Raw genomic sequence first — 15,851 nt, 5'->3', positions numbered from 1 at the left:
TGCTTAAAAATGATAACTTAATTTAAAAGTATAAAGGTATTTCCTAAGGTATATAGGTTTCTTTCTATTTCTGCCATTTATCTTCTCATTTACTACTTGGCTTACCACCAAATTACAACATACACATATAAACTGCTTCACTCAGAAATGCTTAACTTTGTACTTTTTAACACCTGTCTTGTTTCAACACTTTCAAGGATACAAACCTACCCGGGTAAATGCAGCTAATAACAGGACAGCACAAGGAATTTAACCTAATTTTGTGCCAACTTCCTTGATCCAAATCCTGTCCCAGATGGAGTAGCTGCTATTCCCTCTGCTACTTATGCAAATCAGGTTCTTCATATTGTCAGAGCAGGCATTTAGGGAACTACAAATCTACTGAATGATGCCGCTTCAGGGGCACGCACTTCACAAACACTGTGACTGTGATTCTGCTTTGGCTGCTTCAGCTCTGTAGGATATGCAATCTGTGGACTCACACATGGTGTTTTAGATTTTCTATGTGCTTCCAGACGTAAAACAATTTCCCTTTTATATATCTCTGATTCTGGATTGCTGCTATTGCTTTCATACTCTCCTAGTTTCTGATAGCTATAAAGAACCACACACTGTCTCCAGATCAAAGCTCATGTTTATTGGCAGGAGTTCGATTAAAAATCAATAGAAAAATTCAGTTTTGTTTCAGGATTATTAAGCCAGGGAAAAAAAGTCAAAGCAGAACAAACACCTCAACAAAGAACAGTTTGTGCACAGCACTCTGTGTGGATATCTGTGGATATGAACAACGTGACACAGAAATCAAGCCACACGTGTCAGCTTTTGCTCTCTGAGGGTAAAGAGGAAAATGCATTTTCCAAGTCACAGCCACTGTCTGGGATTTAAGGGTGACAGTGCACTCCCTCACTCACAGTGAGCACACAGCCCTCCCACTGAGAGTGCAATTAGTCTAATCACTGACATTTCCTCTATAGCCCTTATGTGTTCTGCAGTCAGTGCTGCAAAGATGGACCACGGTCTTTCAGTGATTCTGCTTCAGGAGGAATTCTGACATTTTCACTGGCACAATTTTATGAAAAGAGAAATAGGAAAAAGTCACTGTTTTGCTCTTTGTCTCCTACTACTTCCAGTACAAGCACTTCTGCTTGAAGTTGTCCTGCAAGGGTCTCTTGGATCCTAATAATTAGCTTGATTGTCTACTATTTCTAGTTCATTTTATTAATTAACTGAAGTGTGCAACCAATTATGTTAAAAACAAACAAAAAGAGACTCCCAACCGAGCGAGTCTGCAGCACAGAAAGTGCTGTGCCAAAGCACATATCCTCTCAGATTTTTTAAGTGATAAGGGAGTATTGCTGCTACATTTGCAGAGACTGAAGGTGGGGCAGAGAGGGTGATTTGCTCACAGCAGTAGAGGAAACTATGTTAAGAGTCTTCCTTCCTATACTTCTTCCTTCCTATATTCACCAGTTCTGAAATGACTCTATGGCTGTCTCTACCTCCCAGCCTAAACGCATTTCAGTAACTTGTTAAATAAAACATACCTCGTTTCTTACCTGAAATTGGCCACACAGTTAGTGGTGGGCCAGCCCAAAACAAAGGACCTGTCTGGGTCGGTGCTACCTTCGCAGACTTCTTCTGTGCAAAATGCTGTCCACATCTCACAGAGACGTGCTTGGCACTTCAGTTTGAAATGAGAGTGCGACCTGATGGCAGAAATTCACGTTTGTCACACACAGGAATACATAACGAGACAGGTTAAATAACTTAAGGTTTCCTCTTCCTTTGAGTGCATCTGAAAGGAAATGATGGAAAGAGCAGTTCTGCTTTAGTTAAAGAAACCAACGTTTTGTTTGGCTTGCATGTGAAAATGTAACAAATTCTGATCCAAGTGGGATCAACAGAATTGATATAGGAGATTAATAGGCTGCTTGTGACATCCACTGACATCTTGCTTTCTGTGACAAAACTGCCCATGAGTGGAGCTCACCTCCAAATTTCACCATCAGGCAAAATCACTCTTCGACTTCAGCGACTTCAGCTCTGCTGAGGTGTTAACAGTACAGTATGATTGCTTAGCTCCATGGTCAACAGCTATGGTGATTGTGAATAGCAACAACTTGACCAGACTGAAAAAGCAAGTCCTTAGCAAAGACACAACAGCTTGGGTCATGTCAGGCCTCCACAAACCATCTGCAGGACTTCACAGCATCACAGGATTGCTAGGGATAGAAGGCACCTCTGGAGGTTTTCTGGTTCAAGAGCTTCCTCATGTTCAGAGGGAACCTCCTGCTCTCGAGTTTGTGCCCATTGCCACATGTCCTGGCACTGGGTACTACTGAGCAGAGCCTGGCTCTGAGTTCTTGGCACCCTGCCTCCAGGTATTTATGGGCACTGATGAGATCCCCCTGAGCCTCCTCTCCTCCAGGATGAACAAACCCAGCTCTCAGCTTCTCCTCACAGCAGAGGTGCTCCAGTCCTTTCATTATCTTGACAGCCCTTCACTGGACTCACGCCAGTATGTCCATATGTCTCTGCTACTGGGGTGCCCAGAACAGGACCCAGCAATCCAGATGTGATCTCACCAGAGCTGAGGAGAGGGCAAGGATAACCTCCTTTGATCTGCTGGCAATGCTTTCCAAATGCAGCTATGAATACTGTTTGCCTTCTTAATGACAGAGGCACAGTGCAGACTTGTGTTCTGGAACACTGTTGATTCGTGTTCACATGTCCATCAGAACCCCAGGTCCACTTTTGCAAAGCTGTTCTGCTGTAAGAACACCTCCTGTGTTCTCAGAATATCTACTTATTTACAAAGAAGGCGTATTACATGATTTTTCTAAATTCTTGAAATTTAATGTACATCAAAACCACGAGCCTGCTGTGCTAACAGGGAAAGGCTGAAGAAGAAATGGCTCTTCCCTGAAGGCCCTTCTAATCCGAGGACTACAAACAAGAGCATGTCAGCTCATCGCGCTGTTGCAAATGTGGATGGGGATAGTGCCAGGCAGCATGGTGATTAGTGCTCTATAAATAAATATGCCAGGTAAGCACTTCGTTAGAGCTCTGGTACACGACGACTACCTTCTCAGAGATTAGTCTTGTTTACAAGGTATTTGATTAGAACAGACTGAACTAATGCAGTCTGAAGCATGAAAATACTTGGAGTTTGCAGCTTTAAAGAGGATTGAGATGAACTTGCAGTACCTCTGTTGGTCCAGCTGACATTGTGCTGACAGGTATCTCTGAACAGAGCACTGCTGATAGCCCTGCCACGTTCACGGTGCTGGGAAAGACCTCCAGTGCACACCACAACAAAAAGATGCACTTGAATGAGAACACTGTAAAATACTGTAAAATGCCATCTCAAACTCTTGCATTTTTAAGCCATATCGTAGTGTTTCCTGCCAGCTGAACATTTCAGTTCTCTTTAAGCTATTACACTTTGTTACCCTGTCCAAAAGAAGCTTAGAATATTTCAATATGCTCATCATTGAGCCAATCTGTGATCTAACAGATAAGATGAATACAGAAAGGAGTGAATCAGACTGTTCATGGAATTAACTGTAAAAAATGGAGACTTACAGCCAAATACAGACATAAATTGTAGTGTAAATGTAAATAAATGGGTGCTTGGCCTGGCAGCACCATTAAGACTGGGGTTATGCTGGGGATAAGCCTGCTGAGCTTCCCTTTTTCAACTCCTTTTCCCCAGTATTCAGTACAGTGAACTCTCTACTGGCTGCTTCACTTATTAGCATTTACAGTTCATAAAGCCAGGCCCCCGCAGTGCCAGCAGCAGGTGTTGGCAGGGTGAAACACAGAGCTGCTCACCCCGTCGTTCCTGATGTATATCCTTACCCTATTTGCCATGCCTAGTCACAGCTCTCAGCTATCATCAGTATTCGAGTGGCCTGGTTTCTAGAGGCACTGAAACGGGAGCCTCCATTAACATCTAAAGGGCCTGAGGTATTTTATCCCCATCTGCCACATCCTTTCTCCAGTCCATGAGTTCTCAGTGTTGGTGAAAGGTGGGCTGGCTATTTAAGGGCCAAGGCATTACCTCTAGAAGTGAATTTATCATTACTGACTAAGGTAGAAACAGGGCTGAACACTGGAAAAAATGGAAAGAGTATTTCATTTTTTTAAAGATGATCTTTATCTAAGGTAATTTTTTAAAGCAGTCCTGTAAAGATCAGGCAGATCCAATTTGCACTGAAATCAAAGAAAACTCATGCTCATCAATGGTGGAGGTACCGATGTACCCCGAGATGTCTTACCTCTGCAGAGCAAACTCAGTTCCTTTGGCTTTCTGTAAGTGGCAATTGGATACCTTGAGGCTGTTAACAGATGGAAGATTAACTTCTCACTAGATTTGCTAATCTTCTTAATAGGACTTTCTGACAAAAGCATTAATGGAACTAGTGGGCAATCGCTACCGTAATTCCACGTATTTACTCAACCATTAATTTCTATGTCCAGCCAAGTTCGGAAAATAACCCTAAAATGAATGTATTTATGTGTGTGTGTGTTAGGAGAAGAAAGAGGAGGCCATTTCCTTCCCTTACTAAAACTTATGTGAGAAACCTCAATCAGTGAACTGAAACGTCCTTGAAATATTTACTCTGCTGAATTAAAACACACACTCTCTAGAAGAAATCTAATCAGTAAATGGAAAACAGCATACGATTTTGCACTCTTACTATAGGTTTAGTGAAAAAAATACCCAACCCTTTCAATCAATTAATGTATGGCAGTCCTCACACGAAGGCATTAAATGAAGGGACAGAAGAGAGACAAGCACAGGGTATTACTCTCATTTTTCACAAGCTGGGCTAATGGATGAACTGAAAAGATAACAGTCTGCATTTAAAAAATGATTATAAAGTATCAGAAAATTGATAGGCACCTTGTCCAAAGGCACACGAGATCAGCTGTGGAGAGGACTCACCTCCCCACATTTCCATGGGAGCAATGCTAATTCATTCCTTTTAAGCAGGAGCTCAGTGCTGGGCAGGACTTCGCTCAGCCAGCTTAGAGTACACAAGATATTTGTTGCTCCTCTTTAGAGGAATGTATGCCCATTTGCCAATCACACAAAATCTAATTACACATGAGCTCCTTTGTGCAGTGACCAGCTACCTCCAGCTCAGCTGGCACTGACAGTGTTCTGAGCTGCATATAAGAGCCATCTCTTAGATGTGTATAGGCTCCAAGTTAAAAGAACTGCCTAATGAAAAGAATAATACAAATTTTTAACACCTGCACATGGAATAACCTTGAAGTTAAGTCAGACTCAGCTGCATCATCAATTCTGTCTACACATTATCCCGGTGACCTTGTGGCCCAACTCTGCATCCATTATTGGAAAGTCAACAGCAATCCCTAGTTACGGCTGCAGAGCAGTACGTACAACTCAGGTTTTCCTCTAGGAATCAGCAATGGTATTTTAGTGTGTGGTACCTTTAAAAATGCTGATTTTCACATACCGTTCATTAGTGACAGCTCTGATGTTTAAAAAAAAAATGCTGTCAGGGAGGCTATAGAGAGAACATCCCAATGAGTTCTTTAAAATGCATGAATATAATTCAAAATACATGAAGCGATATCACTCCAAAAACTATTTTTATCATTTCTAGCAAAGATGTGGCTTATTTCTCCCCTTTTCTTTCCACATGCAGAAGCACAATTTGTTCTGTTCCAACTCCATCAAACATTGCAGACTCCTCACCACATTAAATCAAGTGCTGTAAGAGCTGTTATTTACTCCCTGGGGACCATATTTTGAAGTGGTGACACAGAGTAGGGCTTTCCAATGCCACTGGGAGCCAGCCAGACCTGCAGGAACGCACAGCTCAGCCTGGGGCTCAGCATGCTGACTGGAGGGACTCACCTCGCCTGGCTTCAGCCTTCCACAGCTCAGGAGCTCACACCTAAGGCGGTGAGATGATGCCACTGAGCAGCCATTAGGAACACCCTCCTCTCCACTGCTGATGCTGTTTTCTAAAGGGTTTGCCACAGGGAGGTGCTGGCTTTCCCCTGCTGACACAAAGGAGCCTACAAACCCAGGTGAGTTGCAAATACTCATAAGCATTTGAAAGCTTAAATGGAGATGAATCCCAGCCTAAACACAACACAGTCACAAACAAAGGCAGTAACATTTATATTACTGCTAGAGCAATAAGATGTCCTGTAAATATCTCAGTGTTCACACCCACCCTTAGCAGCGCATGTCTGAGTACAGTACTCTCCGTGTTGTCACACCACATAAGGTGAAGGAGTTCATCTGGGGGGGTTGCGTTCACTATGTGTGATTCAAACAGACACTGTTCAGATTTATACTGAAAACACAGATTTATTCTGGCTTTTCCCAGCGGCCTCTGAAACAACTGCTTAAGCAAAGAGACACATCGCAAAAGCCCAGGATTCACATTGAGATTACCCACCCTGTGAGACTACAAACAGTGCCTAACAGAGAATGAAGCTGTTTCAGGATCCTTTATGGTTATTTTCCCATAACAACAAGCGAAAGCACCCTCTAAAATTGCCTTAAACTACAAATGCTGCATGAAGCTGGCATGCTAGACACAGCTTGTAAATCTGATTTAATTGTGAATGGTAGAGTGAACAATCAGAGCTTAGCAGCAAGCCTGACTGCACAGGAGCTCGGCCCAGACCATTGAGCACTGCTTCCCAGCCCCATGCTGCTCCTGGCACAGCACTGTGGTGCTGCCAATGACTTCTGTTCTAAGGCAGCTGCTCATCAGCTGCTTACCACCTTTCTTCTCAGAAGGAGTGGTGAGGCACAGGATGATGAGGGAGGTGGTGGAATCACCATTCCCAGAGGTTTTCAAGAGAAGGGTGGATGTCACACTGAGTGATGTTGTCTAGAGTGGTCACAGGCATGGGTTGATGGTTGGACTAGATGATCTTAGTAGTCTTTCCAACCTTAAAACTATGATCACTGGAGAGCATCAAAGCAGCTCCCAGGTAAGTGTGAAAGCCTGTAGCCTCTCTCTGACATAGCAACCCCATAGGACTGATGATGACTTTCTAATGCAACTTTCAGTTAAGGGGATCCCAAGGGACACACTGAGCAGTGGTGAGTTTAATAATACTCAGTTCGCAAGGCAGGGAATTTGATATAAGCAGTGTGTTCAAGGACATCTGCTACTGCTCTGTGCTGTGAACAATATGGGTTCTAGTGTCTAAAAAAGTGACTGCTGAGTTCAGACACCTAACTCATGTTGACCGAACAAAAAGCTGCTTGATGATTTAGGGGAGATTTACTACCAAAAAAGCATGAAGGAATTCCTCTACAGAGAAATAGGGATACTCTGTAGGAGGGGATGCTATACTCACTTGGACTTGGCAACAACCAGAAGGTCTGTGAAGAGGAAGAGGTGTCGCTCCTGGGTCTGCAAGCCTGTCTTCAGCTGCACGTGGCCATCAAGGAGGAACGTCCTGTTGTGGCACATGAAGGACTGCACAAGGGGACATGCCTCTGGGCTGATGGGGGAGAAGCAGCCTTCCCTGCAAATGGAAACAGAGGGAATAAAGGAAACCAATTAACCCAGGTGTCAGTGAGTGAGGACTGGGCAGAGACTGTTCACACCCACTGCAAAAAGCAGATGTCAGAACCAGATCTGGGCTTCCTGCACTACGGTGTGCTTTACCTAAGGAACTTCTGGATTAAAGCCAGGACCTATCAGCATTTTTTTCTCCAGATCTTGTAGATCTGACTTTTCCAATTACTTGCATTCCCTAGAGGTCTTTCCAAATGAAACCCTTCCTTTTGGCTGAACAAACAGTTCTGTTTTTATTCAAATATATTCTTCATATATTCTTCAACAAGCAAAAAGAAAAAGAAAAGTCAAGCTAAATCTCGGTTGGATCAGCTTGGCAAGAAAAGCCTGAAGTGAGCAGCTTTGAGCTTACAGTTTATTCCTATACCCACTGGAATGAAAGACAAACACCTAATGATTTTGTTGAGAGAAGAAATGGACATTACAAAGTGAAAGCCCCAAAGCACACAGGAGAGATATGAAAGAAAACAAGAGTGAGCAGAGAAAATCTTCGAAGAAGATTACAAGCCTCCTTACACCTCCCTTACAGCCTGGCTGATTTCCCAGCCTCCTCTTCTTGCTGCCTGTAGCTGGATTACTCAGGAAATTATTTAGGAAATCCTGACAGCAGGGAGAGAAAGGATAAGCTCTCAGATTGGCCTACATTAACAGGACACACTTTCACTGATGTGCAAGGGGCTGGTGAGCATCTTGGTTTTTCTGTTTTCCCCTTTCTGGTTGGGAGCCTGAGTTTATGAAGGAATTCCTCAACTTAACTGACAGTTTCCCTCTTGTCTTTAATTACCTGCTCCTTTAGGGAAGAGAGAAAGAAGAAAAACATCTTTCTGATGAATAATGCAAACCAAAGTTATCTGATTGCTCTTAAGCAGAAGGGGTGCTCATGAGGGCAGAGGTTAAAAAACAGAGAGGAACTTTGGTCCAACACACTGGGTGTTGCTGACACACACTGTGTAGCCCACAACATGCCACCTGCATGAGAACTGACCAATTCAGCAGTTCATTGGTGACTGGCAGTTTGCTGGTACTTGGCCCGACAACTTTAACAGAAATAGAGAAAGATGACCAGTCCACCTGTGTAGAAATCATGCCCGGTCTTTATCTCAAAGGTTAAATGGAGAAACAGTGACTTATATTTGAATCCAGTAATGACAATAGTCAGAACAAAACCTTTCATGTTTCACTGCTGCAACCAAACAACCACAAATGTTCATTAAACCATACTCAAATTCCTGCAGACTCAGCCTCAAATATTTCCATATAGGCCACTCAACTTGGATCATTCCTGCTCCCACATTTCATTGCCCTGGTTTGTCATCCCACGAACATGCCAAATTAAACAAAGCAAAACCTTTGTCACACAGATAAGCGAAGGAGGGTGTACGAGGTTTACTGATGCCAGCAAGGCTCAAACTTGGTTTCAGAAAAGGAAAATGCAATAATATAAATCAGCTATTTTAATGAAGTCCCTTTGAGTCAGATATTTAGTTCTTTCCATGCATCTCTATCATCCGAACTCTAAACAGGACTGATGTGTTTTATCGGAGTTTACCTGACCAAAAAAAAAAAGCAAAAAAAAATATAGGTGAAAATCTCTTCTTTCTCCGAAACAAAGCAGACAAAAATCAAAGCTGTTTATTCAACCAGGCCTTCTAAAGCCCCACAGCTCAGGAAGATGGGGGAAAATCAAAAGCATCCTTTTGATCCTCTCAATTGATGTTCCTTTTCTTCCATTTTTAAAAGACATGAATGAAACACAAGTTTTGTTACATTGAAGAAAATGCAGATAAGCTGTAACCTCAGGCACAGGGATTTATATGAAAGGTAATGTTGAAGTTCAGTTTTTAATGGCTCGCTGATTTTTCTGGCCATTAAATAGGTCTTGTTTTAAAAAAATGCTAAGCAGTCACATATACACTCTTTGAAAATTCATTCAAATAGAATTATGCAAAAATCAGTGCTTATGCCAATGTGATTCATGACATCGTTAAAAAACTTCCACAGAATCACAGAATGACCCGGGTTGGAAGGGACCTCAAGGATCATGTAGTTCCAACCCCCCTGCCTGGCAGGGCCACCAAACACACACCTTTACTAGATCAGGTTGCCCAGGGCCCTGTCCAACCTGGCCTTGAACACCTCCAAGGACGGGGCATCCACAACCTCCCTGGGCAGCCTTTTCCAGGGCCTAACCACTCTCCTAGTAAAAGTATGCCGGTAATCTCGGGCCTTCTCAGAATTCTCTGCGTTCTCCTAAATTCATTCTACAATCAATACTTGTGGGACCCCACAAAGTAACACCTTCCCAGTCTGTAAAGGAAAACAGCCTTCATCCTCATTTGTTAAGAAGGGACTTTGAACTGATATCTGAAAGACAGGGTTATCCTGCGAAGTCAGCGGTCATGTTCTGCTTCATGTAGAATCCGGGCTAACGTTGGCACTTAGATGGCATTCCCACTACACCTGTCTCGCCTCAGTTGGGTATTTCTTCACAAAGTTACTATTTTGGGGTCAGAAATTTTCACGCATGATTTTAACCAAGAAGTAAATTCTGTTATTTGAGGATATCTAGAGGGACTCCCAGCTTATTCAGGAATAGATTAAAATCATTCTGCAGCCTGAAATTAGTGAAAAGATAATTGAAGAGTTTTCTCCTGACATTTTCAGGGCCTAGTTTTCACACCTATTATTTTTCAAATTAATCAGAATAGGTATTTTGTGCCTTTTTTTTTTTTTTTTTCCCCAAAGCACAGTGATTTAAAAGGACGCTTCAGTTTTGTGGGTGTAACATATGAAGCTGAAAGCTCTCAGTAGTCAGCCAAACACAGAAAATACATCCTCGTTGCATCCAGCTCATATGAAAGCAAACACATCCACGCTCACTCGGGCAATGCTGTGTTTACCAGAAACCACAAAAGAGCAAGCAGTGCTCCTTCTTCCCCCACTGAAACTTCCATGGGGTTTCTCAGAAAAACAGGTATCTGAACAATATGATCCCCAAGGTGTTTGTTTTAATTCTTAGTGTTGTGGAGACATCAGCTTAACTGTCTATTTGTAGTGAAAGCAATGGAAGAAATTATAGACACCCACAGAGATTTCAAGTCTATGTTAAGCTGTTATGAAATCGATGATACAAAGACTGTATATGCCAATGGGAAACTTCCCCTTGATTCCAGTGGATGACTTCACCCTATCTATCATTTAGGGAAGCAATCTGTACCCCAGTGTACCTAAGCTGGCATGAGCTATTGCAGGTATCTCAGCTTCCTTACATTCTTTTCACACACTGCTTGTGCTCCATCCTAACCACACACCTTGTTCCCATTATTGTCCTCTGTTAGAACTTTTCTCTGCGGATGACAGCTTCTGCAGCTGCAGAAATCTATTTCCTCTAAAGACACAGTCTCAATGCCCTCTCCATGGCTGATTTCTATGGACACAACACTCTGCTCTTTAACCTCTGAAGTCACAGAATCATGAAGATTGGAAAAGACCACTAAGATCTTCCAGTCCAACCATCAACCCCACAACACCCACTAACCACGTCCCTCAGTGCCACATCTCACGGTTCTTGAACACCTCCAGCCTGTGCCAGTGCCTCACTGCTCCTCCTGAGAAGAAACTGTTTCTATTATCCAAATGGAACCTTCTCTGGTGCATCTTAAGGCCACTATGTCTTGTCCTGTTACTGTTACCTGTGAGCAGAGGCTGACCCCCATCTCACCACAACCTCCTTTCTGGCAGTTGTAGAGAGCAATAAGGTCTCCCCTGGGACTCCTCCAGACTGAGCAATCTCAGAAGTCCTACACAGGAGGTAGGTGAGAAATGCAGTTTCATTAGCAGAGAGGGGCAATGGCAGCTACACATTGGGTTGGAACACAAAGCAGTCCAGACAGGTGAGACCCTGCCCAGCAGCTACGCCTACATCAGAAATTTCCAAATTCCTCCTAGAGTGAACAACTCAGCCTAGTCTCATTCCACACATAGGCATATCAAGTAAAATATTTTCTTAAATGCAATATTTGTGCCCATTCTGAAGCCCAGGTAAAGACTCAATTCTTCCCAGTTTGCTCAGCTCTTCCCAGTTTCATCCCTATGTCTGTAGAGCTTGCAGCTCATGGCATAAACCCAACTTCGTTTTAGCCACAACTCTGACACCTATTCCAAAGTGCAGAGCTCACCAAGGCAGAGCAGATGCCAGAACTCACAGCATTCACAGACCACAGGATTATTCTGTTTATCTCAGGGTCTTGCTTTGAATCAATTTAAAGAATCAGCAAATTATCTTTAGGAAAAAAATGCAGCAAATTAATTTTCAGCTTCTGCATTTACATTCTCTTTACTGAGTCAGAGTGCTGGATTGGAGCAACCCAGAGAGAGAAGCAGGAGCTCTTCACACCTTCCTAAAGCTGGGGAAAACAGCAGTTATCTGCACAGTCAGAACTGTATGCAGCCCAGCCCACATTGCAGATTTTAGCCAAAATGAATATATCAGTCAGGGCCAACACATGATTTGTGACCAGCAGAAACATCCTTCAAAACAGTTCTGGTCTAGAAAAATTAAGTCCTGTCACTTTCTTAATGGAGCTCACACTGGAGCTCAGCTACTGATGTTTGCACTTTCTTTCTGTGTCTCCTTCTTTGACACTTAAGTTCATAAAATTTCCTGTCAGGAGAAAATTCCATGTCAGCTTAATAGATGTTTGCTTCATATTTTTGCTAATGACACTGGCTTTGTTAACTGGAGCTTTGAAACCAGGATTGTTTACTGGTGGAAATCATTTAATGCATAAGGTGTATTATGCACATTGTGTGGTTAGAAGTTGTTTTGCATCCGAGATAACAAACTTATTACAGTATTATTCAATGGGTCTCTTCAGCCCGGAGAAGAGAAGGTGCCAGGGGGCCTTACAGAGGCCTTCCAGTACCAGAAGGGGGCTTACAGGACAGCTGGGGAGAGACTTTTTGTAATGGCATGTAGTGTCAGGACAAGGAGAAATGGCTTTAAACTGGAGGAGGGTAGGCTGAGACTAAATATTAGGAATAAATTCTTTACCATGAAGGCAGTGAGACACTGGAACAGGCTGCCAAGAGGCATTGTGGATGACCCTCCCTGGAAGCACTTAAGGCCAGGCTGGATGGGGCTTTTAGCAACCTTATCAAGTGGGAAGTGTCTCTTCCTATAGCAGAGGATTGGAACTAGATGACCTTAAAGGCCCCCTCCAACCCAACCCACTCTATAAGTATTCTTTAACTAATCACAAGAAAATATAGCTTCATAGTGGTGTGCAGCCCTGTTTTCTCTGAGATAAGGTGGGAATAAAACCCAGACCTGTAATACATCAGTGAGCACTGATCTGTGTCCCACAGCTGCTCAGAGTGCACTCAAGTGCAGTGTTAACATTTCAAGACTTCAACATCTATCTAATTTCATCATAAATGATAGTTTGGATGTGTGTCATACTGTATCCTCGCCAACCTGGCAGTATCACAGTAACCGATCATCACATTCTGTGTGTGAAAAAGAGAAAAGCAAAAAATGCAGAGAAAGATTTTCTTATATATTGAAACAGCCATGCATGGGACTGCATGCTAGAAAACAGGAACAGTCCTGCTTATGCTCTTGATGAATGTAGCCTCTGTCATGCTGATAGCTTATTAAGGTACATGGCTTGAAAGGAGTCCCTGACCATACTAGAAAGTCTGGGGGTGCAACTGGTTTGTCACAGAAGATCATCTGAACTCCATCATCCATTGTCTTTGAAGGATGGCTGTGGGACAACCAAAGCCCTGTGTAGGTACTTTATTATTTTCTCAAATCCAGCCACAGATGCAAAGAGGCAGAAACTGGGAAATATGATACATGGTTCTGCATGTTAATGCTGCCTTGCTGGAGGTGTCCTTGTGACACAGCTTCTAGTTTGGCACAAACTCATACCACTTCATGGAAGGAAGAAGATGCTGAAGAAGAGGATGCCAGAGAGCAGTCCTGTCCACTGCTCTGCCTGCCCTGTCCCCAGCAGGATTCTTCTCACACACCAAGGCCTGCTGGCTTCAGGGCCAAGTGCTCTCAGCTCCTCTTGCCACAAACAAGACTCCACGCAGACACAACTCACCCACACAGAGCAATCCACAGGCTCAGAGCCCTATTTAGACTGTTAGATTTAAAAATAATAATAATAATCCATCGCATTTTTAAAGGTGCAATCCACATGCTGCCTTTCAGCCACAACCAGTGCATTGGAGAGCCACCTATATGCCCAGGATCTTCCACACGTCTTCCCACTTCAGCTTCTCACCATTTGGAGTAAGCTTTACATCTAAGCTTATCCAGCACCTTATTATAATAAGTGGTAATTATACCTGGAGGGGGAAAGTAAGCACAAAAAGTATCAGCCTGCAGGGTAGGAGTGCTTTCCAGGAAGGTAGGTGAGGGCTGACAGCAAATTAGGATGCTGTTGTAATCTCAAGCTGTCTACTTATAGAAGGGACTTGGACAGACAAGTATAAAACTCTCTTTAATCACACAGGCTGCAAACCCATTTCTGAAAACCTGCTGTCAAACCTCATCCCTGTTCTGCTAAGGGCTTATTTTCCTCAGGATGCAGGGCAGGTTTGCTTGCTGACACCTATGGTAAAGCACACAGAGTTGAAGCAGCGCTCTGTGAAAACAGTACAGCATTCCAGAAATAACATGTCTATTTTCTGCAAGCACTCTATTGAAGTTCTCATAGGCCATTGCCATCACGTACAGTAGCTTTTGTACAGTGAAGCTAGTGAGACCTACTCAGATTTTTAAAGAGCATTATTTATTTTCTAAGTGCTAAAATGTCTGCTTCTATTTGCATAAATGTGCAACTGGTTGAAACTTCTTTACTGCTTTTCTGCTTCTAAAATTCAGTGGGCATATTATAATTCAAAATATATTGCGAAAATGTTCCAACTGAAATTATTCTAGAATTCTGAAAGTTGTTTCCTAAGCATCTGGAATCATGTTTGCATGATATTAAAATCTACTTCGAAGTAATAAAAGCTATTACAGCGTATCGACATGGTTTACACTGGTTGCTAGAGGTGCCAAAGCGTGTAAGGGCACTTTTCTACTGTAGTCTTCCAAAAATCAGTACACAACTATGACTTGCAGTAAAACATCATATGGCTTTAGGGTAAGAAGCAGCGTTTGAGAAATCCTTACACATTTCAGAATGGAAGCTTGGCAGCTGATCAGAAAACAAACGGCACTTAAGTAATTTCTGCATAGCCAAAAGGACAATATTCTCTGCAGAGCAAACATGTATTACGAGTGGTGGCTGGAGACAGGAAACACATTTGTGGTTTGGTTTACTTCCAGGCTTTTTAAAAATTGTTTTAGTTTAACAAACAGCTGCAAGGTGTTTAATCTGAACATTTAGCATAAGGGCAACATTCTCTACTGGCATGAAGTAGCACCACACGTTTCAGTCATACTTTGCCTATTTCCACCCAAAAAGAATGTAGTGAAAGTTAAGTAAACACCTAGTGAAAAGCTCTTGCTATGTGGGTGTCCTCCAGTACTGGAGATATAGCCCAACTGGAGACCACCAAGTCTAAGGGGTTTTGGTCCAACTCCTCCTGGGAGGGGGAGAAGTGTAAAGGAGGACATATTCTTGTGCAGAAGTCGATGTAACCTGTTTTGGTCTTGGGAAGAACTGATCCTTTGTTCCGCAGTGCACTCTCACTTCTTTGGAGTGTCTTATGGACTACAAGAAGCATGGAGGAGTCTTTGCCACCTCCACAGTGGCTCCTTTGAACCCATGCTATTGGCATATAGGAGAGCATTCTGGGGTTCCAGCTTCACCCATGTCTCCCTAGACAGGTCCAGTATTATTTGAGTAGCCTGAAGGGATGAGGATTATGTCCTACCAAAACATTTTGTAAAACAGCAATCACAGCTGGGACATTTAATCAACTTAATCACAATTGGGAAATTTAAAAGCTTAGCTCAACTCAGCTGATTGTGAGTTACATCAAGGATGAAATTAACCCTTACTCCTAATGGGGGTTTCAAATATCTTCTCTCAAAATGTACTGAAAGAGTTCAGTGTAGGTCATGCATTAGCCAGGAATTCTAGGCTACCAAAAATAGCCAGGAGATGCTGCAGAGCTCAGCAGAAACAAGCCCTGTCAAGCTGAGGTGTACATATGACAAGCTTGGTGTGAGCATCTTCAGAAATTCCTTCTGGCTCATCATTTATGGCTGTCAGTGAGCCCACATGTAAGCATCTGCCT

General features: G+C 42.9%; 1 protein-coding gene across 1 annotated transcript in view; it reads right to left on the bottom strand.

Moving 5' to 3' along the window:
• Positions 1-15,851, bottom strand: part of ARHGAP20 (Rho GTPase activating protein 20) — a 58,450-nt gene that overhangs the window by 24,029 nt on the left and 18,570 nt on the right. The window contains exons 3-4 of the mRNA XM_015852195.3: positions 7,363-7,533; positions 1,557-1,706 (exon numbers count right to left, since the gene is read on the bottom strand). Of these exons, the coding sequence (XP_015707681.2) occupies positions 1,557-1,706; positions 7,363-7,533 (321 nt within the window). The remainder of the gene's footprint in view (positions 1-1,556; positions 1,707-7,362; positions 7,534-15,851) is intronic.

This window comes from Coturnix japonica, chromosome 1, assembly GCF_054131305.1.
Source record: "Coturnix japonica strain WE chromosome 1, WE-NBRP24, whole genome shotgun sequence".
In the NCBI taxonomy this organism is placed as follows: Eukaryota; Metazoa; Chordata; class Aves; order Galliformes; family Phasianidae; genus Coturnix; species Coturnix japonica.
The sequence above is the reverse complement of the archived record's forward strand: the minus strand, read 5'-3'. Positions and strand labels throughout refer to the sequence as shown.